Here is a 23,461-nt window from a genome sequence, read left to right as displayed (position 1 = left end):
GGAACAAAAAGTACAACAGTGCTGTATAAAGTTAAAAAAGCAGAAATTACACATATCCAAGACTTTCTCAAGTACTACGACTTGTGTGGTTAGAGCTACAGTACTCATTTTCATTATCATCAGTAAATCATTCTTACACAATGCTATTAGACAATGTATATTGGTTATTCAAAGCAATTTTGCTCTGCCATCTACTTCTGCCATGGTGCGAGTGCTTTCTGCATGTCATCATATTTACGAAATGGATGAGAAATGGAAAAGAAATCCAATAACGTCAGTTGATTGCAAATTAGTTCATTCAAACGAAAGCATAAAAACTAATTGCTTGCCTTTGGCAATTTCATTCAATGAAAGACAAGAAATCTAGCCTCTAAGAACGTGACATGAAGGCCTCTATTCCTCTGTGACAAGCGGATAAAATGATATGGTGTGTGTTTTTTTTTTTTTTTAAGAGAGAGATAGACGAAACGACTACTTTCTGTCGTTATCAAGACGGTAATCACAATGGTGAAAATTTGCTTGATGCGCCGATATCCCGCAAAGGCCTAAAGGCCTCGGTACACCGGGCACGGTAACGGCACAGGACCGGTTTTTTTTTTGTTTTCTTTTTTTGTTTTTTTTTTTTTTTTGCTCTGGTGCACCAAAAGGAACCATGTCTGGTTCTATGACAATATCACCACCTCGCTAATAATTCTGCTACAAAATAAATCTTCAGCTGGTGATTTTGTTGCTCTTGATTTTAAAATAAGAATAAGATTTTGGGTGATTTTGTACCGAATTATTGATTTTTAAAAAAAAGAGAGAACCAGACATGGTTCCTTTTGGCGCACCATAGCAAATAACCGGACCGTTGGCGTTACCGTGCTCGGTGTCCCGAGAAGAAGATAGGACGGCTCCCACGAGGTTCCCGCAAAGTGTCCGACGGCAGAGAGTTGTGTAAAACCGCGGAAGAGAGGAAAGAGGCAGTTGATTTATATACAACAAACCATTCCAAGTTGTCAAAAATGCTACGACTCGTCCATGAAATTATTCGTTGGCTTCGCGTTCGTCGGGGAGTCGTTCTTGTTTTGGTGCCGGTTCATCTCGGAGTGCAACTTGTGCCTGATCATGTCGTCGTTCAGTCTCTGCGTGCACTTGGACTTGAAGGAGAGCGCCTTGACGATGTCATCCATGCCGTCGGCGAGGACCAGCTGGTTGATGAACTTGTCGAGGCACTCGAGGCCGCGCAGACCGGTGTTGAGCTCAAAGCCTTCAAGACGGTGGTCGAAAATTAAACAAAATAAAAAAAAAAAGCAACGCAATTTGTAAAAAAGATGAATTCAACTCCCCCTGATTCTTCTTTTTTTTTATTTGTTTGTTTGGTGTTGTAACATTAACATACAATTTTGAAGAACAATAATGACTGCTCCCACTAGAGATATATACCAGCCTATCGTGTTTTCATAACCCTCCTCATTGCTGGATATATCGAATGTATTTTCTCCTCTTCACATAGCCTCCCACAACAAAAACAAAAACAAACACAAAACAAAACAAAATCAAAACTATGAATCCGCTATTGATCTGGTTTATTTATTATTCTCTCTCTACTTATACATGTACTTCTAATAATGATTATTGTAACTGTTTTAATAGCAAACATCATCGACGTCATGACCTCAAACAAAAACATCGATAACGATAACAAACCTGCTTCTAAGCAACTTTTTAATTCGACACTATAATGAAGTTTTGAAACTAAAAATGCTTAATACAATGTTCCTTAGTGTCATTAATAAAATATTAAAGAGCATCAGATCGGGAAAATTATAAAGTAATAACAAATTTGAACCTTATTCATATATCAACTTGTCCTTTCAACTTATTCGAAAATAAATCATGATTTTAGAAAGTAGTAGATGTGGAAGGAATGAGGGGACCAGACGAGGGAAAGAAACAAAAAATGCAAAAGGAACTCACGAGGAGAGGAACAAACTCTCAGAATGGCTCGACCAAGTGAGTATAAAGAATGTGAACTAGTGACTATCTGGGCAAAACTCACCTAAGCTGTAGTTGAAACTTCTGCTTGCATCGCCCTCTATCGACACTACCATGTGCTCGTCCTCGATGTACAACAGCGGCTCTCGACGATATGACATCTTGACCTCAGTCAGTCGGCTGCTACAGCGCAACTTCATCGCTTCCACGTCGGACATCTTGCGCTCGCCCTTCGTCTTGTACGTGTTGAACGACTCTTGGAATATATTGCGCATCAACTGCAAGTATGGGATTGATGGCACGGACCGTATAAAAAGAAACATAAAACAGATCAGATACGTAACAGATTCTCCAAAAGAGAAGACTTCACATAGTGAACAAAAAAAAAAATCTGAATTTTTGACGTAATTGTTATATCAGCATCGCAGTTACCGTAATCAGCAGAAGACGTAAAAGTAGCGGTAGTAAACAATAGTAGCAGGAGTGGTAGTATTCTAGTATTCATAGCAGTGGATGTATAGCAGCATCGAATCATTGCTGAAAACAAGAGTTTACGACGATGACAACCATACATCTTGGAACCACTTATGGGTGACAAGGTGACAAGATATTTGCTCCTGCGACATTGGTCTGGTCGTATTTTCTTCAAGGACTTATGGTAAGCTTAGGGCTTTCATAGGGCTTTAGGTTTAATAGTTTGATGTGTGGATCAGGAGTGGGGTTAGGGTTATGTTTGTGGGTAGGTTTCATGTTAGACTAAGCGTGCAGATACTTCATGGGAGCAATTGTCGCAGGAGCAAAATGTCATCGAACCATTATTAAGACCATCAGCTGTTCCGGGTCACCCCTCCCCTTTCCAACTGGAGGAAAATGTGTCCTTACTCACCATTGGGTCTGAATTGAGCCGAAGCTGTCGAACAAGGTTCGAATCCCCTCGATGACACATGAGTTTCATGTACCGATTGCGAAAGGTGCCGAATATCTTGAGGTAGAACACGGCTCGGCTGATGTCCGGCACGCGGAACTCGACGCCGAAGGCGGACAGGTCGAGCTTGAGGCGGAACACGCGGGTCTCCGGCGTCGGCAGGTTGGGCTGGTCGTCGCGCTCCATCGAGCAAACGGCGCAGAAGGACTTGCAGGACTCCTGGATGAATTCGTCGCTCATGCCCAGCGCGTTGGCCGCCACCCCTCGCAGACCGTCGGCGGCGATAACAAGGGTAAGCGAGCGAGGAGAGCTCAGTCGGTTGACCACTTCACCTCCAAACTGGATGGAAGAAAATAAACAGATCCTGATTATAGTAATGAAATATGTAAGCCTAAATAAACTTATGAAAGGCATAATCATTATTGCGGTGGCCGATATACAGCCACTGAATGGCAAAGCCATTCTGCCAGTAAATAATCATGATGATTAGTGAGATTCTGTGTGTTCCGCCTATACATTACAAGAAAATCGAGGGAATACTTGTTTACCTTTTATGCAGACATTTGGCAGATATTATTACATTGAAACAAATTGTTTTTATCGTATGACACTATGTGTATCATAACCATACCCATTCAACAAAAATAGAATCTTTACATAATGACTATTATTTCTGTTTCCATGACATTAGGTTCACATACTTATCATTCTTTCGTGGGTTACTTTTTTTTTTTTTTTTGGTAATTCAGATAGAAGAAAGGCATAAAGAATGAAAAAAAAAAAAAAACAAACAAACCCGGAAATCAGCTCAAAACTAATTTCCTGGAGAAGAAGATATGGATTGCATCTGCAAATTTATCCCTTTCAGCAAATCTAATTAAGAGACTGCTAAATGGATGAGCACGTTGCTCGGAGTAACAAAACACAGCGACATGGAAATAAATCAAAGTATATACCACGATTAGCTCTACGAAAGCGTCAAACTTAGAGCTGAAATTGATACAGCCATCAATATATCATGTTCGCATTTGACAATGTCTGTTTTTTCTGTTCTCGTTTTTTCTCGCTCGTTCACTGACGAAGATAGTCTTCCTCTTGCACGACAATTTTAGTGTATTCTATCCTGATCTAACTGTATTGACCCCTTTCAGAAGATATCAGATAACCTGATATTACTGAAATTGAGAGTCGCCGATCGACAAACCTGATTGGAATACACGTTTCAGCATTCTCGCAGCTCATGTATAGTCGAAGAAACACCTGAAATTGACAGCGCTATCGGCGAGCGAATCGTTTTGACAAGCTAAGCCCCGAGAGCTATTCGACGGGAAGAGGAAACAAAAAAGATGCGACCGATCTTGCACCTGACATAAAAGCTAAGGCCTGGGGCTACTTCACGAGAATGGGTTGAATCGTCTCGCGCGCAAACATGGCAAAACGGGTAAACGATACCGCGCTCACGGTTCCACGGTATTGATGCCAAAGTGTTATTACAAGCCCATGAACGGGTTGTGCCCTGCTCATTTAAAAGATGCTTCAAAACAAAGAGGTAGGTATTCAAAAGGAACGTTAAGGGGATTCATCAGGACCATTTTGAAAAGAGGAACCTGGTTCTGAGAAGAGGAACCTGGCTCAGACAGGAAGGGGAGAAAAGAACTGAATAAAAGACAGAAGCGAGGAAGTATTGAGACACCAGCTGGCTGAGCGCTAACGCATCCGTCATAAGTTGATATCAATCGCATCTCACCCGAGGGTTTCCTTCTACTTACAATGTCAGTCTTTACGCTCATACTTTTCGCGTACAGAATTTTCGCGAATAGCAGTTAATCTGACATGTTCAGGAATTGTTAATTTTGCGCTTCCTGGTCTTCTCGTTGTCAAGATAATAATAATAAGAAGAAAGATTACAAATTTCCATATATATATATATATATATATGTATATATTATATTTTATATATATGTTTAATGGAGATAAATTCGACGTATCATGTATTGGTAGGAACCAAGGATTTGGCCTCATCTAGAATATATCATTTTTATGTGTCAGTTTAGATTACATAATGATTATATTCTTTTCGGTTTATTTCAGAAGAAAAATATGAATGTATAAGTTTATCAAACAAAACGATCAAATAAAACAAATCTGTCGAATACAGGAAAAGAGAACGCCCCCTTTAGGCGTGATTTATAGAGACGTAAATCTAAGTCCACTCTCAGTGTAAATAATATCGACAGGGGGGGAAGGAAATGGCATTTTAAAATCGAATCGAAAGTGAGGCGGGGAGGGGATGAAGACAGGATGCAAAATACGAAGGTACCGGCCGGGTCGAGTGGATTTCCCGTGGTCAATTCACTCAAATAAAGCCGATGATGTTTGCGCTGCCTAGCTCAGCGGCTGTGAATTTTGCTCAGGATATACTGCACCCAGTATGCGGCGTTGCGCACATATCCTCATCAAAATGCTCCTGCCGACGAAAAGTGGCCACATCATTCTGCGCGCAGCCGAATGGGCAATTGCTCATCATTGTGAATAATATGTTCGATACATAAGCTGGCGAAAGTACTTCTGTGAATAATAGAAAAGTCGAAAGATCCCTCCCTCCCTCTTCCATCCTCTCAATGCCTTTCTCTCCTGCTCCTTTTGACTCTTCCGTAATACATAGCTGCGTGTGTGTGTGTGTGTGTGTGTCTGTATGTGATATGTGCGTGCGTGCATGGTTATACACCTCACAAAAAGAGTTATTTGGAAGAAATCAGCGGGAGGAGAATCGGAAAGTTCAAGTGAACATTTGTGACATTCGACTAATGTTCGAAAGGCCATCGCGTCCATCAAAGGATGTCATGAACTTTCTGAATGTCAGTAAGTTAACGCACGTGGCGTCCTGTATGCCAAACGAAAACAAGATAATGGCAAAACAATGTGACTGCAACTTTTTAAACTGTGCTCGTATTATGTTACGAAAGTTATCTTACAGATTCTTCAAGATCCATTAATCACAGAATATGTGCGCATTGGGCAAGCACGAAACGGTTAATTCCATTATACACATGAAGACCTACGTCCTTCAACAGATAACAGATACATGAAAAGTAAATTAACATTTTGCGCTTTAAAGGAGCATTCCAGACGATTTTCATAATTTCACATCATGTAGTACATAAATCGACAGCTCCATGTATAGATTTGTGAAACTTATTGTTGACCTTGAGCAGAGAAACAATAGGAGACTAACATATTTCAGAAATGTAGCAGTGTAATCGTCCATTACAATACCACTTGCTTAATAAGTTCACCTGTGTCGAATCTAAGCATGCCTTCTTTTTTTGTTCTGCTTCCTTGAGCCCCAACTAATGCATTCTTATGGTGAGGCTGCCGTGTCATCATCGTTGTTCTTTGCAATTTGCTACAAATTTTGAAAGCATTCTTATTCCTCATCCCAATCATTAAAAACTCTGAAACTCTGTCCTCAGTATAGAACCAATTTATAGTTGTTCAAATGTAAAAGTTTGAAAATCATCCGGAGGTCTCCTTTAAAGATTGTAAGGAGAAGTCCATTGCATCGCTAACAGCCCTAAAAGGCCATTTTGACATGCCTGTATACATCAAAATGTTTGGGGATGAAATTTCTCATGCAATACTTTTTTGTACTGTTTTCACTAATTTTGCTCCTCATCTTTTGTTTGACATTTGTTTTCCCTCTTATTTCCGTTTGCGAGGACATCGCCTTCAAAGGGATTGTACAGTTTCGGTTGAGATGGGGCTGCAGGTTTCCAACGTTTTTTTGTGATTGCTTTTTGAGATAATGAGAAACCTGTAATGAAAGAGCTAGCATCTAAAAGGAATTCAATTTTTATTTGATGAAAATTGGTTTTGAAATGGCCGAGATATCCAAAACAAAGAAATCCTAATAAACGGTAGGACCCACCTTTTATTAGGATCGCTTTGTTTTATTGATTTATTTTGTTTTTGGATATCTCAGCCATTGCAAACCAGATTTTCATCAAATGATCTTTGAATTTCTCTGAGAATTTCATTACGTAGTTTCTAAGTATCTTGCAAAATGTTAAAACCTGAATCCTCACCTCAACCAATACTATACCATTCCTTTATAAGATGGCACCGGAGTAACTCCCGATTTGCTATTAAGAAGACTCAGATAGCTTCGAGACAAGACGCGGGGGCAAATTAAAAGGTAACAAGACAATTTGAAAGGGGGGGGGGGGCTGTACTTGTACAGACAGTTCATCGTCTTATCGGAGTTGAAGGAAGGGTATGATTTCGTAGAGTTAGCGCGCATTCAGGATTTTTTCCCCCACGGGAACCAAGGAGAATCTTCCCCGAGACAATGCGAGCCTTCCTCGGAATTCTATAACGGGGTGTCCCATAACACCAGCGAATCGACGGTAAAAATTAGTCCCCGGATTTTCGCCCCTGGAGAAGAACATAAGAAAGAGGAGCCTCTCAGGCGAATTATCCACTTTAGAAAGTGACTTGAACCTACCGGATGGTTGGGAATTTCGTGTTGTTTCATACTCGCAAACCCAATACTCAGTGAACTTTTCGTTTAGTTTTCGTCGTTGTTGTTGAGAAAAATCATGTTATAAAACTACCTTTCTTTGCCTCTTGCCTCTTTGTCTTTCTTTACAATATTTGTTGAACCAGAACAAATACACAAACAAAGTGCGAATATGCCAAGCTCTTGAAGATATACAAAATAAAAATAATATGTCTCTCACGTTAAGGACGTATGATATCTTTCCTCTCCTATCTCTTTCTCTTATATATGTATAGGGCCTATCCTTTATATGTATTGTATATATATATATATATATATATATATATATATATATATATATATATATATATATATATATATATATATAAATATATATGATTTTATATATATGATAGATAGATAGATAAAAATACATATACATATACATGTAGTTTAAAGATGTTGCAGCCACAATCTAGTCGTCAGTGACAGTGGCTCATGGAAGAAAGGTCAACAACCAAAAATAACAATCAAAACAAACAAATGCACTAAATTGAAAGGTGAAAAGCCTTTTTTCTTTCTGCAAGGAACTCGAGAAAATCCGATGCTGAGAAAAGGGATTTATTGAAGCAGATGTCTTCGCTCGCACTGTCTCGGGTTCCTAGTCATGCTGCTATACAACAACTGAAGAAAACTTCAATGGAAAGATGAGGATATGATAGCTGATGGATTGATGAGATAAAAGTTGAAACTCGACATTGCTTATATCCCTCTTTGCTTTTATTTTTTCCAAACTGAAATCAGAACTACACGATATTGGGTCTCTTCTGCAAAAGCACCATTGAACCGGTGGGTTTGAAACCAAATGCGCACTCCAAGAAGAAAAGCCGGTTGCTCTTCTGGTTTGTTTTCTAATCGTTTCGTTTACACGCTGAAAATTCTCCTCTGTATTTCTCATACTTTCCTTCCGTACTCGCTGGAGCAACTTTATCCTGCGGAAGATGCAATGACTGATGAACACATTTTGTCAACCTTATAGGACATACAGAGTGTATTGGCCGATACCTGACACGGCACGCACACGCACACGCACACGCACACACACACGCACACGCACACACACACACACACACACACACACACACACACACACCGAGTAAACGAGTAACATCATCACTATGGCAATTGTGAGCAAACAAATGCATATACACGGTACCCAACAGGACCTCTTATAGTGCTCTACTGATGACGAAGGGAGGGGCGGAGACACTCAACAGCTAAGAGTACAGTACCCCTTCTCTAGAAACCTTGTCATATCAGTGCAGTGTATCCGTCTGGACGAACAGAAAAAAAAAAGAAGTATGACGAAAAGATAATAGGAGTGTAAATAAGGAGGGAGGCAGGACTGGCTGTCGTTTCCTCTCTACGCATCTACACGCCATGAAGAACTAAATTCAAGATGACGTATTCAAGATGACGAAAAGAACTTTTTTTTCCCCGCAGTCTTCTTGTGTCAAAGATTTTATGTATATATAACGTCTTTTGGGGTGGACGTACTTTAACGTACATATCTGACAAATTCAATATAGGCAAAACACATTCCAGAGAAATCAGTCTACACAGCGACCCCCAAAGTATCGTTTTCTGCTGAATATATGGGATTATATGAAAATAAATTCTTGATCGAATGGTGAAATTTCGTAACGAATAACAAGTCAGAGAAATACCATAATAGAGTGAAGAGTTTCCGTTTCTGTGAAAATAATGAATTCACACTTTTCTTTTGTTGTTTCAGACTACGACAGAGGGATACAGCAAAAAAAAAACAAACAAAACAAAACAAAATGAGGCTATGTGTTTTTTTTTCTTTTTAACCCAAAGGCGTCCTGCACCTTTTCGTTCAACTCAACTCCTTGTTGATAAAGGCTTATAAGCCATGAACGTGTGTCTGCATAACATTCTTGATTCACTCCACACGTACTCGTATCAAATCGATTTCAAGGTGTATGGTAATACAAACCCAAATGCCCCCTTTTCCTCTATACCAAAATCAAAACACACGGTACACATGAAAAAGTGCATGACGTATAAATGCGTTCGTGTGACAATAATATTATCATTTCGTTCGCCTCTCCGCGCCTCACCTTGACAGAGATCTCACAGCCGACTGACGCATCTTGAAAGCCGCAGTGTCCTTTATTATCATTGCTATCTCTCCTTGCGAAGAAAATATACTCGCCAGAACGGAGTTTGCTGCACTTCTCCTGTATTACCTGCGGAGTTACCAGTCCGTCCTCCTTCATACCTCCCTCCCTCCCACACGCGCAATAAGGAAAGACAACACTCTTCAAATATGCCAGAGCGTCAAGGATGAACGGGGGAAAAGAACAGAGCAAACCGAACCAAACCGAACCAAAAGGATACAGCCTGTTGTCCGGTAAGAGTAAATGGAGAAGTAGCCGAGATTGATGGAAAGAGACAGTTGGAGATGGTGAAAGGAAACAAGATGCTATATATCTATATGTATCCATTTATCTAATTATTTAACGATATCTATCTATCTATCTATTTATCTATCTATCTATCTATCTATCTAACTAACTATCTATCTATCTATCTATCTATCTATCTATCTATCTATCTATCTATCTATCTATCTATCTATATCTATATAATCAGGCCAATGATTATGGATGTAGCAGGCGGAGAGAAAGAGATTAGATAGGTGAATGGGACTGCCTTATAGACAATTAGACAAACAGGTACAGAAAAAGAAATTTTACGTGTATAAGGAAACAGAAAGAGAGAGAAAAGTAGAAGGGGGAGGGATGGGGCAGGGTATGGAGAATATAGCAGCCATGATAAGAATCATTATTATTCTCCTTGTGACACATTACAACAAGACTTCATAGACACAGGCATACAGGAATAGCTCTTCCCGTGGAAAATGCAACAATCAAAGATAGGGAGAAAACACACACTAATATCGTGCAACGAAACATGAAGTGTCTTTTCGTCCGAGTGAGGGAGCGATGCAATTCGAGAAGGTAATCGCTTAGGTTTTCCTCCCTTAACTCAACTTGCATCGCAGTCTGGGTCTACTTACTCATCACGATTTAGACCATGTGTCGAAGTAAGGACAGTAGCGATACTAGGACTTAACACAAGGTTGAAAGTTTGAGGTAAATAAAGGGAAGGGAAAAAAAAAATCAGCAATACGGTAGGCAACTTGCCAATGCAGAGGATTCAAAATGAAGTGCTTGTTTTTGAGACGCATTTAGCAACTTCTGAGTCTGTTTCCTCTTTGCTATATTTATCTCAATGTCATCCTGTTTAAACAGTTTGCAGCTTGATTCTGTTTTCTTTCTTATCTTTGTTTTGCTCGCTGTTTTGTCTTATTTTGTTGGGTTTTCTTGATAGACATGACTGGAGAAAAAAAAACAAAGTCATCGTCAGCGGATACTTTTTTTTTCCGTTCATCTTTCTTGTCATTGGTTTCTTCTTTACATAACCACTTCATCCCGTCTGTTGAGAATGAGAATTCCTTTATCCCTCCCCTACGCATCCTTATTATATTCTCTCTCACATAATAACGCAGGCACACATACACCCTTGGTACAAAAAGGACAATACACATAATCTTTTATATCTCATCATATCGAAAACCAGAGGAAGGAAAGCGTAAAAGGGAGAGAGGGACATGATTGATAGATGGAGAGATAAATGGAAAGATAGATAGATAGATGATTAGATTAATATTGGTATTAACTATGTAGGCATAGATAGAGAGATAAAAAAGATTGATTGATTATTTGATAGATAGAAAGAGATAGATAGATGAATAGATAGATAGATAGATAGATAGAGACAAATCATATACTAGATTGATTGATTGATGGATAAATAGAGAGATATTAATAGATATAGATAGATAGATAGATAGATAGGTTTATAATATCTACGTTGCTCCGTTACATGAGTTGATAACTTTTCCCCACATTTTCAACATACAACTGCAAATTTAGGGAACTTGGCAGACATGCCAATACAAATGATATGTCTCTTGCCCTTATCAACTTGAAACGAACTAAAAATTGAATTTCATATTCCCACTGGGATTCCGTTGAAGGGACGAAATCGATCATTCTACTACACCTGCGATATATAAGTGTGTTGCCCCTGGCAAAAATCTGACTCTGATGTCCTAATATATCATATTAATGCTCTAGTTTGAGACAGGAATTTTATACCGTTATTCATTTCACAAACCCATATGTGACGTGTTCACGTCATACACACAAAAATAGAAATTGCATGGATTTACACTGGGTAAATATTTCAAACAAAAATAATTCGTCTTTTTATGTCATTACAGCGAGGAGGATAACTAGCATGATAAAATTCATAGTCAGTCGCAGACAGCACGTACTCTATTGACAGCACTTACAGTCATAAAATATCATCCTTCGAAAATATTCCAGTCAAATTAATATCTCTGAAACTCACCCGAATGTTCATAGTAACGAGATATATTTTGGTTGATGATGAATAGATCCTGATGTCACATTCATTATGTGCAAGTAAGCGAATAAAGAAACCTAGAAAGAAACACACGCAAAATAAAGAACAAAACAAACAAACAAACCCGAAACATCGATAACTATACACATTGTACGCTTAAATGGATGTCGAAAGGCGAGACATCATTTCAAATTTATTTTGTTTGTTTGTTTAATTCTTTGAAGTTCATGACAAGAAAACAAAAACAGGAGCGCGCTGAAATGTCACTTCGTCGATATTTTTGGCGGTAGTCCCGGTGATAAATCCATGAAAATAGGAATCAAAGATGGATTGTTGTGATAGTGCACAATCACGCGCGTTAGCCGTGCGAAAATAGAATGTAATTTTCTCACATAATGCAATTTTCACTCTCTGTTGGAGAGTTGCGGATTCTCGCTCTCCAATAAATACCCCACCCCACGATCTCTCCATATCTCTTTCTGTTTTATCTCAATTCGGAGATGTGCATGGTCCCGTGTTTTCGAATTTCGCGTTTCTGCACGCGGCATCCCCTGAGACGACTTGTTCAACAAGAGACCGAAGCAGACAACACTACCACGACATGTCTCACTTCCTCTTCCTCCTTCACTTTCTTTTCATTTTTCTTCTTTTTCTTTCTTTCTTTCTTTCTTTTTTTTTTTAATTTCGGTCAGAGCTTCTCAAGTCAGTCTTGACCTGGTTCCAGCTATGGATCTGAGCATCACGCGGTTCATTTGTAAACGTAAGAAGTCGCTCGCTGTCAGCACGCCTGTTTGTTCTACTCTCGTAGGGAACACTTCTCCTTATCGATCCCCCTATTTTCCTCTTCTTCCCCTCCCCCCTCCTCCCCCATCTCATCCCACCCCCATTCCCCTTCCACCAGCTGAACTTTCCTACGAATGATGCGCATGCAGCCAAACTTTGCAGGGCATCAGAGAAAAGGTTGTATAGTAACCTCGCTTTATTTTGATCGGCTACGACTCAAAACGTGGCGCAACGCACGACCCTGCACTTTGATAATAACAAAGTCTTCTTTATCCAGGGTAGCCTCTTCAGTGTCGCCACTGTTCTACCAGAGGACCCTACCATTATTACAGCGTTGCCAGGTACCCATTTGTACACCTGGGTAGAGGGGGACATGGTGGGTAAAAAGATCTTGTCCAAGGACGTAAGCACTGGGCGGGAATCGAACTCACTAGTCCTCCGTTTGGGAGTGAGGATCGAGTCTTATCCACTATGCCACACACTACCCCCTCTGATAAGGGAGACATTGCATGTCTTCCGGACGCTAGAGTGTTGCATTAGAATACGAAAGCGTACCTAAACAGTGACCTCACATTTCCCGAATATAGCTTAAAATGTGGTTGATAGAGAAGTCTTGCTGTTTCATATCCTCTAAAAATCGTCTTCCATTAACGATCTGTATTCTTATGATCAAACTTAAGCAGTTGACATGTAGGCAACAAAAATATATAAACCATAGGCAACTGAAAAAAAAACCTTGAACGTAATAACCAAACAAAGTTATACATGGACACTGCCCATTATTCGAAGTATTCAAAAGAATTATGCGCAAATATTAACTCCAAAAGGATTACACAAACAAAAAGCTGTCTATGTTTGATTACAGTACAGAAATAAAGACAGCTATGCATATAGTATACAATATGTGATATCATTATCCATACAGAGGATTTTGAGAGCCCAAATACAAGTGTTATTTTGTCGACGCACCTTATAACCTCCGACCCACTTAGAAAGTTTGTTGAACTCGACCAATATTTTTTGCCGAGGCGACCAATATTTAAAATATTGGACGGCAAGAGGGGGATTCCCCAAAGTTTTTATAAACTGCACCGTGATTGGCTGAGATATATACGAGATGACCTGAAATATGAAGTAAAGACGTCTGTGATTGGTCAATCACGAATTAACTAAAATATCGTTTCTTCTAAAATTCTGTGTTTATACAAACAAATTTCATATATCAATTAGTTGAAATTGTTTTGCATACAATTTTTCAAAATATCACTTTCATAACAGGAAATTAAATTCAGGTTTGATGAAAACAAGTTGCATTTTTTGTGCTGGCGACGATTGATCAGCTCAGCGCTACTGCTAGATAGCCCGCGCGTGATCCAAATACAGTACATTTAGCCGGCCGCCGCCGCTTGCATTTACATGCAAGATGTGTTACTAAGTACAGGAGGCCATAGGACTACAGTACTACTGAAGTAAATCTTTCACGATCTACGGTAGATGTGACGTGAATTGTGTCTCAGATCTCGGATACAAGAACATCTGATTCTGGTCTAAATTAGCTAGATCTCGGCCTAACAGTAACATGACGGCTACCATGGATACATAGATCACTGTTTTATCAGGGAATGAAGTAGATTAACTTGCACTGAAGAGTGTACCGGTACCATACCCCATGTCAAGATCAAGTACAGGATGAGACCATACAGCACTCGGAGACAGAAAGGGTAAGTGAAAATACTATTATTTATTGCTAAAATCCTCTGTAGGATAATAATGATAATATTGGATGTCCTATTTTCGATTAATACAAGGAAATATTGGACTCGCTAAGCAAAATATTGGACTCGTCTTCGACTCGTCCAATATTTGTGCATAGCTCGTCCAATATTTCCTTGTATTAATCTCAAGGCCATCCAATATTATATAATTATTGTGCAATAGGCCCTATTATTATGTCATTTTGTGTGATGTGCATGTGTATTACTGTATACGTGAGTGTTAATACCCGTTTTCACCGATCACCGCTGGTAGATGTCAGGCTACTGTGGTGTTTCTACGCTGGCCCTCTCTTTGCATCATCTCGCTTGCTTTCCCACTATTTCCAGCCTTTTAAAGTTCTCCCCTCCCCTCGAACGATATTCACCTGTCTCGTTTGATTGCAAAAAAAAAAAAAGAAGAAAAAAGTATTCATAGGTAGGACGTGGAATTATCAAGATTTCACAGAGTTTTTTTCCCCTCTCTGTTATGGGGGAGACAGTTACAGAGCGCGTCAAAGTTCGGGATTATCTAAAGAAGTTCTAAAAATCTCCTTGAGATCATCACTAGTCATGCACGCACGCACAGTGTCAGCACGATGTATATCACCTATCTACAGGCAGGTATCCTCTCGCATAAAATCAGAAATCCTCTCTTTCAGGGCCTCCGTGGACATATTTCCTGTGCAACCCTGACATTTGAGGTACGTTCTCCAAGGATTGGATTGGGAAACATTGGGCAAATCAGGCATGTAAAATCGCTTCTGTCATACACCTATTCAGTTTCTTTGGATGGCCACTTCTTGCAGCGTCCAAAGCAGAAACGCAATAACCTTGACCACCCGCGACTAATCATTGCATAAAGCAAGCAGTCACGGGCAATACCTTTTGTGCTGGATATTGCATGTCCATGCCTGGTGATTTGTGGAGGCCTGCGAATGCCAATTTTATCCTGCTTTTTAAAACTTTTGTACTTTTCCTATTTCCTACTTTCTAGCCTTTACGGCTTTTATATAAGAGCTAGGCTTTTACCTGCATGCAAGAGACTTTGGAAATCTGTACACACCGTCATACTATTTAACAATAAAAGATCTACTGGAAGAACAGTTTGTGCTGCGGGGGGGGGGGGGGGCAATAAGTTCCCACCTCCCCAATTGTGCTGATAGTTATCATCTCGAACGATTGAGTCTCAATGCCAACATAGACATGGAGCACAGAAAAAAAAACAACAACATAAAGTTGTACAATATCTCGAAGAAATCTTCTTCCTTGCTGATATACCAATGCCTTTGTGGAATGAACGGCTGCATGGTTACTAATGATCTTGATCGTTTCTTTTCTCCTTTCCATCAGGAGCAAAACCATTCTATCCATACACCCTTGTTCATCCTTATCAAGTCTATGAAATCATTCTCATTGCAGTCAGTTTCTTTGTCATTTTGATTGCGTAAGTCTGAGTGATAGATAATGTTCCAACCTGTTATTTAATTGGCGTGCAATAAACTGGGTTTCCTTTTATCCCATTTCTGACCCCTTTGAATTTCCTCATCACGTTGTCGTATAAGAGCTTGCGACGAAGTTGCTGCTATGTATTTCATCCCACGAAATCATCATCATTAAGATTGTTGTAATAACTGAACACATTTCATTTATTTATAGAAGTCTATAGTAAACAAAAACGGGGGGGGGGTGGCGCATTTGTAAGGAAAACCTGTTGATTGTCTACTTTAGGCCATAGTGGAATAACAAAGGCCATCAGACTATACGAAGCAGAGAGCTCGTTCGAGCCTTTATACGGCTTTTTATAGATAGTTTTCAGGTCCCGCCTTTTATTAGGACCTTCTGGTTTTGGATATCTCGGCTATTTCAAAACAAATTTTCATCAAATAAACTGAGAATTCCTCTTAGAATTATAAGTGTTTACATATTTCATAAATGGTTTCTCATTATCTCACAAAAAAGTAGGAAACATGAGGCCCCATCTCAACCAAAACTATCATACGCTTAGGGTCATCTATACTTTGACCCCTTATTTCACGCAATGAACTTGCACCTAAAAGAGAGAGAGAAAAAATAATAAGAACAAAAGAGAAAAACACTTTCAGCCCTTAGTCTAACTGGTGCACAACCAAGTGACAGTAATAGCCACAAAAAAAAAGAAAGAAAAAAGAAGGAAATAAAAGTCTACACTAATCTAAACAATACTGAAGAATTCAATTTTGAAGTACCAAGGAAATGTATGACCGCCTGTATCTCTCTCTCTCTCTATCTCCCTCCCTCTTCTCTGGTGGACGCAGATTGAATGAACGTTTTACACAATGTTTCAATGGCAAGGCTACACATCTCTATTTTTTTTTTTTTTTGGAATGACAAAACAGAGCTTATTAAGGGGCATCACTCTCCACTGACAGTGATTAGCATAAAAGAAGAGAGAGAGAGAGAAAGAAGGAGAGGGAGAGAGAAGGAAAGGAGGGTGGAAAGGAAGAGATGGAGAAAAGAAAAATGTACCCGGTAGCACAGAAACAATGTATTCTGACAGTTTTTAGTTGACAATGGGAACTTGGGATTTTGAAGAGTGTAATATGTATACATTCATTTAAAGGGGAAATCCAGTCCAAATATGAGTTAGTCTGATAAGAAAGGATAAAATATTACAACCGCAACGGTACAATTTTGATCGAAATCGGATGAGAAATTAGGAAGTTATGACATTTTAAAGTTTCGCTATTTTTTCGGGAAACAGTTCTTAAACAGTCGATATGAATATGCAAATGGCAAAGTGAACATGTCATCCCCGCACAACTTGCCATATAGTTTTTAACATAGAATTTTGACATTTCCAGTTTTTCACTGAAACGCGATTATGCCCGAGGATCAAATCCTCATATATCTAACTGATCACTATTCTGAAGTTATTCAACCAAGAATAACATCATGTTTCAGGCTTCAATGACAGAAACTTTGAATTTTCGTCATTTTTTTTTTTTGTACACGATCAATGGAAAATTGTGAGGTTAGGACATGGTTAGCTCACCCATTTACATATTCATACCCACTGTACAAGAACTGTGTTGCCGAAATTTGCTAAACTTCAAAATCTCCTCATCTGCTTCTCAAGTAATTAATTTCAAAGCTCTGTATGCAACAAATCACATCGATGGTACATGTAGGCCTACGTATCTAGTTAATTCGTAATCTAAGAAAAGCTCGATGGCTGAGAAAGCCGTAGATTGATTGTTGAGCTTTTCATCAAGCTCCCACTTATTACTGATCTCCCTCCACCCCTGTAGGCCTATTTCTCTCTATTTCTCTCTCCTTTTCAACACCCCCCCCCCCCAAAAAAAAAAAAAAAAAAAAAAGTAAGAATGACTTTTTTTTTCATCACTCAGTGATTTTCAGAACGTTTAATCATTACTAGATTCTGATCTGTTCTGTTTTCTGTTCAATGAATTCCCTCTCTTTTTTTTTTCTCTCTCTTTTTTTTTTGGGGGGGGGGGGAGAGAGGAGCGAGGCCCTGAAATGGAAGCGAAATGATAGCTTCTTCTCTTTCATGGAGGATTTTGTAGTTGTTGTTCTGATTTGGCTTGACTAGAGATAGTGGTAGAAAATTAAAGAGATTGAACCTGCGAGAGCCAGAGAAGGGAAGCGAAGGGGGAGGAAAATACAACTTTAGCCGTAGAGATGCATGTAATTAATAATGCATATACCGGCGGCTTTTAGTAGGGCCTACCCTGCACGGTACCATGCGTAAACTTGTTGAAATAATCTGAGTGTACCTATATATGCGCCACAGCACACTGCTAAGTTTGACAAGAGTTGAAAGCAGAATTCGGGAAGAAGGGCAAACCGTATCCGCCTTCAGCACTCATCTCATCTCATTTGATTTTACTGGAAAAGAAAAAACCCAACAAATTAGTTCCACGCTCTCGTCATCTGTAAGCCATCGTAACAATAATTCCTCGATGTCGCGAAAAAAGGCAAGATTGATCGCCAGGCATTCTGTTTGGCCATTAATCGTTCTTTCTTGCTTCTATCCTGTATGTTTAGTTCTCCATGACTGGCTCTTACATTTTTTTTTTTCCTCAGATCTATACCAACGAACATCTAACATTCCTTGGCCGAATTTTTTCTCTCCCTGCTGTTCTTTACCTTCTCTTCCGTTTTTTCTCTTGTTTCTTGAAACCTTCCTTCCTTCCTTCCTTTCCCTTTTCTCATCCCCACCCCCCCCCTTCTCCTTTTCGATTCCTCCTTTCTTTGCTAATCAATTTCTATGTAGTGACGATAAATATAGAGAAGTGTATTTCATGTGTAAAGGTTTACACTTGCAGTAATCGACACGTATTAACTGAACTTATACACGGTCGCTGTGTTAGACTATTATTTTAGCGACGCATTCCGTTCTATACTCTTTTCCCCCACAATGAAAGTCTAGTCCCAGAGGTACATGATTATCAATACTATAGCGATTGTTATGATTTTTTCGGTTCCATGACCACTCACGACAGATAACGCAAGATATCGACACTAATGGCTGGCTTTGTGAGGTTTGCCGACAAATTTTCAGATATACAGTCAAAATCGCCTAAGTCGATCTCGAAGGAAAATTCTATCCGGATGGATGTAACTGTATTTTAATTCTATCGTGTAAGTCGAAATTCACGCAAGTCGAAGTATTTTCCCTGGTCCCTTCAATTCGGATTCGACGTACGTGACGCTGAATGTATTTTGACTGACGTACGGTCACTAAGGATGAAGTACGATCGCATTGATTTGAAGTGCCATACATTATATAGATATCATAAGGCACGGTTCGGCATTAACCGAAGTGGCCCGGTGGCCCGCGAAACCGCTAAAATTGATGCCGGGTCACCAAATTTCCCAAAAGGCTATCTTGTGGTGGCCCAATCGGGCACTGAAGATTCAAAATGAATTGTTATGCTTCCGTTTATTTTGGGCCACCAAATTTTTAAGATTTAAAGATTTTAGTGGCCCGAATGGGCAACCAGAGAACAGAGTTTGCGTCAAGCCTTGCATAAAGGGGATTGTCCCCCGCTTCGCGCTGGTGGTAGCAGCAATACACTGAAATATAATCCGAAGCACTTAATGACTAGTCTCTATCTCTCCTCAGGGAGCACCACTGCACTATATTTCACGGCTAAGCAGACATTAATGGCGTAGACATTAATGACGCAGACAGATAATGTGCGTGTGTGTCTCTCCAGGCAACTGATATCACATGGTGTGATGGGAAGGTGTGAATGACATGAAATGACATCAAGATTGTTTGACGCCATGTTTCATTCTTGTTTTACAGCTTTTTTTTCTTTTTCTTGTTTGTCATTGCACTCGCCACTCTATGCTATTAGTGCCACTGTACGCCACGTGTAAACCACAGCGTTTCGAGTTTCACCAACCCTGTTTGGCATTTTGCGGAATTATTTCTGCTCCAGTAGCAAGTACAGGCCTGTCAACATGAATAATTTGTCCACAATATAATCCGCACAACTGAACGGACAGATACAGAGAATAAAATATTTTCCTAAGTCTTCCTAACTCTTTTTTTCATGTTGTTAGCGGGGATGCTTCGTGAGATAACATCACTAATGTGAACGAAAACGAATGACTTAGCTCCTGATTGCATAATAAAGAAAGATTTGACAGATTCAATAGGCCTACCGAAACACTCGGTACATTTTCCCTGTGTTCCTTCAAGTGTGTACTGTAAGGCAAACTGTTGTCAACAAGGACAGCACAAAATGACTGAAGATCCGTAAAATCAGGAGGATATTTTTTTGTTCTATTTCAGAGATTGAGAGAGAGAAGGGGGGGGGGGGGGGTTAAAGACAGAGACAATTGGGGCATAACGAAAGCTGATCTCACAATGGTACCAATTAAGCAGCCGAGTAGGCCAGCTTCTGCTCATGAGTGATTGTGTTACCATTTGCCCGTTTGTGCGTATGTGTGTGTGTCTGTTATTCTCTCTGTCTGTCTGTCTGACTGACTGACTGTCTGAATGTGCACCTACATGTGTGTGTGTGTGTGTCCGAAGGGGGGGGGGGATAGGAGAGAAACCACTCAATTGATAATTACGCCAACGTTCAACATGATTATGATGTACTTCGCGTTTAAAGGATCCATCTTGGATTGTACTTAGTCCTATATTATAATTTTATCATAATAAGTTTTGTAAGGTGGGTGGTATGATTTAATTGTAACTATGATTTCACAGATTCTCTATTTCTCGAATTTGATAATGCATAGGTTACTTCACTTGTATAGTTCGTTTTGCTTCTTTAACACTTTTTCTTGCCAGTGATTGCTAAACTGCGTATCATGTTATTACCTTATACCCCTTTCATAAACTCATCCTCCTATTATCCGCATAAGAATAATGCGGATAATTCAATAAAAAATGCGTTCACAAACTCTGAAAATAATCCGCATTATTTTTACGAGCGCCCGTCCTGAAAAAGGCGGATAATCGTCATGGTGACTGCACACGTCCCTCCTGCGGGAAAGACAGATGACGTTTGACCGCACCCCGGCAATTATCCGCATTATTTGGGTTTGCGTTCATAAACTCAAAATCTGGTCCCGACGCTGCTATTATGCGGATAATAGAAGGGTCGAAATAATGCCCCAGTCACACAGTGCTTTGCGATGGGTTACGTCCGCCGCGGATAGATACGAATGAGTGAACGCAGGGGGAAGCAGCGTGGACGCAGGCATCCGCAGGGACGTATGTAGACGTAACTGTCCGTAACTCATCCGTAAAGAAACGCAAAATGACGGCGCGAAGCCTGCGAAATTTTGAAATGTTCAAAATTTCGCAGAGGGATTCTACGGATGTAGACTTTCGCAAGTAACCGTAACCAAACGTAATTATCCGTAACTGAACGTAACTATCCGTAGCCTGGACGCAGACCATCCGCAAACAATTTTACCTCCCGTCCGTTTGCGTTCGTTTACGTCCACATTAAGTATCCGAAAGTAATCGCAAGTTAACGTATATCAACACTTTCGTCCGCTTACGTATATTTGCGGACAGTTACGGATGCTGCGGAAGATTACGTCCTTCGACGTTTTCCGTTTTCCACTCGCATTGGAACACAGAGACTCGTGGGAAGCCACACAACTCGTGTTGCCAAGCTGCAGCGCATTTACCTGAAGGAATGCTACAATACAGTCGGAGCAGTGGAGAGGCAGAACCGCATGGTCAAATTATGACATTTCTACCACAAATGGTCATTTTAGGTGGCACCCATATACTCATGACATCGGTTGACCCTTGGTGCTGAACATTTTTTTTCTTGCACTCTTTGAATGTATATTTTTCGAAAAGGCAATATTTTGATTACGGGAAGGGGTGACAGCATTTCATTCACTTTTCTGGCCGGGAAAGGTGTGTGACAGCGATAACTATATAAAATTCTTTATGTCAATGGTATGTCAAAATTCTCTATGTAGGGGATGGGGTGAGAGCATTTCATTCACTTTTCTGGCCGGGAAAGGTGAGTGACAGCGATAACTATATAAAATTCTCTATGTTCATGTCAAAATTCTCTATGTAAATGACATGTCAAATTCTTCAAACATCCTCTCTTTCTTATTATTTGCGGATGATAATAATGTGTTTTATCTGATTCTGATTCTGATCGATTAACACATGATACTTTAAACTGTGAATTAACGAAGTTACTCCATTGGATAAGAGTGAACAAACTGTCAATAAATTTGCAAAAAACTGCAAGAAAAAATGCATGCTGTTCAGTAATTCGCTAGAAAATTTACCGAGAAACGTTTTCCTGGAAGACACGGTCATAGACGAAGTCTCCTCCATCAAATTTCTAGGTTTGATTCTGGACAATAAACTTACCTGGGGTTTGCATATTGATTCTGTTTGTCGTGTTATTTCAAGGTATATAGGTATTATAAACAAAGTTAAATTTTATCTTCCCAAAAATTTACATTTTATGTTATATTCTGCTTTGATACTACCTTACTTAAACTATGGTATACTTGCATGGGGAAACACTTTTTCTAAATATACAGAAAGAATACTATTATTACAGAAAAAAGCTCTTCGTATCATTTGTCTCGAATCGTGGAGAAGTCATACTTATAATTTATTTCACGAAAATAATATTTTGAAAATTTGACCTTTATCGTTTGCAATTAGGACAATTCATGTATAAACTCACCAACCATTCACTCCCCCTTGTGTTTGATTCCATGTTCTTAAAGAATGAAACTGTTCATGCATATCCAACCCGTCAATCCCATGAATATCATTTGCCTTTGACTAGGACGGTTTTGCAAATCTTTATTCTCCTTTTCTGGACCCAAATTCTGGGATTCTTTTGATAATAATGTAAAAGAAGCTTTAATTCTTAATACATTTTCTTTAAAGTTAAAGAATTATTCAAAAACTTCGGATGCAGCAAAATGAATAATTCTTTTTTTTTTACTTTTGATTTTCAAAATCGTCTGTGCGTCGGTAACCTCACTACTCTTTGTTTATCAGCGAGCCTGTGCCTCCAGTGCCCACCATTTCCTTCTCTCCTCCCCCCCCCCCCCCCCCCGTCCACCTCGGACTTCCTTCCTCCGGTACTATCTTTCTATCCTCTCATCAATCTTTCCTTACAAGAGAGCCTCTTTCTGTTTGTTAATGTGAGTTGGTATGTGTGCATGTATGTGACTGTATTACTCTGTCTGTCTTTTTTTTTACTACCGTTAAGGAAATTGTTGTTGTTGTTGTTGCTTTTTGCTATTATATTTTTTTCTGTATGAGGGACTGCATTCTACAAGCCCTGTTTTTTTAGCAGTCCCTCCATTTCCAGCAATATTGTTTATGCATTTACCACAGTGACGTAACAGTTATTTGTATCTCTGTTGATAATTTACCTGTATCTCTTTTACGATGTTATTCTGTTCATCGCATTGTGGTACTGATTTCATGACATCTGTGTATTCGAGTGTTTCATTGTATTTCTAATTATTTTGTTT

At 39.5% G+C, this 23,461-nt stretch overlaps 1 protein-coding gene across 1 annotated transcript in view; it reads right to left on the bottom strand.

The window, feature by feature from the left end:
• Window positions 1-643: 643 nt before the first annotated feature.
• Window positions 644-23,461, bottom strand: part of LOC140232701 (uncharacterized) — an 82,869-nt gene continuing 60,051 nt past the window's right edge. Inside the window, exons 2-4 of the mRNA XM_072312820.1 lie at window positions 2,864-3,241; window positions 2,042-2,255; window positions 644-1,249 (exon numbers count right to left, since the gene is read on the bottom strand). Coding sequence (XP_072168921.1) covers window positions 1,008-1,249; window positions 2,042-2,255; window positions 2,864-3,241 — 834 coding nt within the window. The 3' untranslated portion in view covers window positions 644-1,007. The remainder of the gene's footprint in view (window positions 1,250-2,041; window positions 2,256-2,863; window positions 3,242-23,461) is intronic.

This window comes from Diadema setosum, chromosome 9, assembly GCF_964275005.1.
Source record: "Diadema setosum chromosome 9, eeDiaSeto1, whole genome shotgun sequence".
Taxonomy (NCBI): Eukaryota; Metazoa; Echinodermata; class Echinoidea; order Diadematoida; family Diadematidae; genus Diadema; species Diadema setosum.
This window is presented reverse-complemented; position numbering and strand designations above follow the sequence as displayed.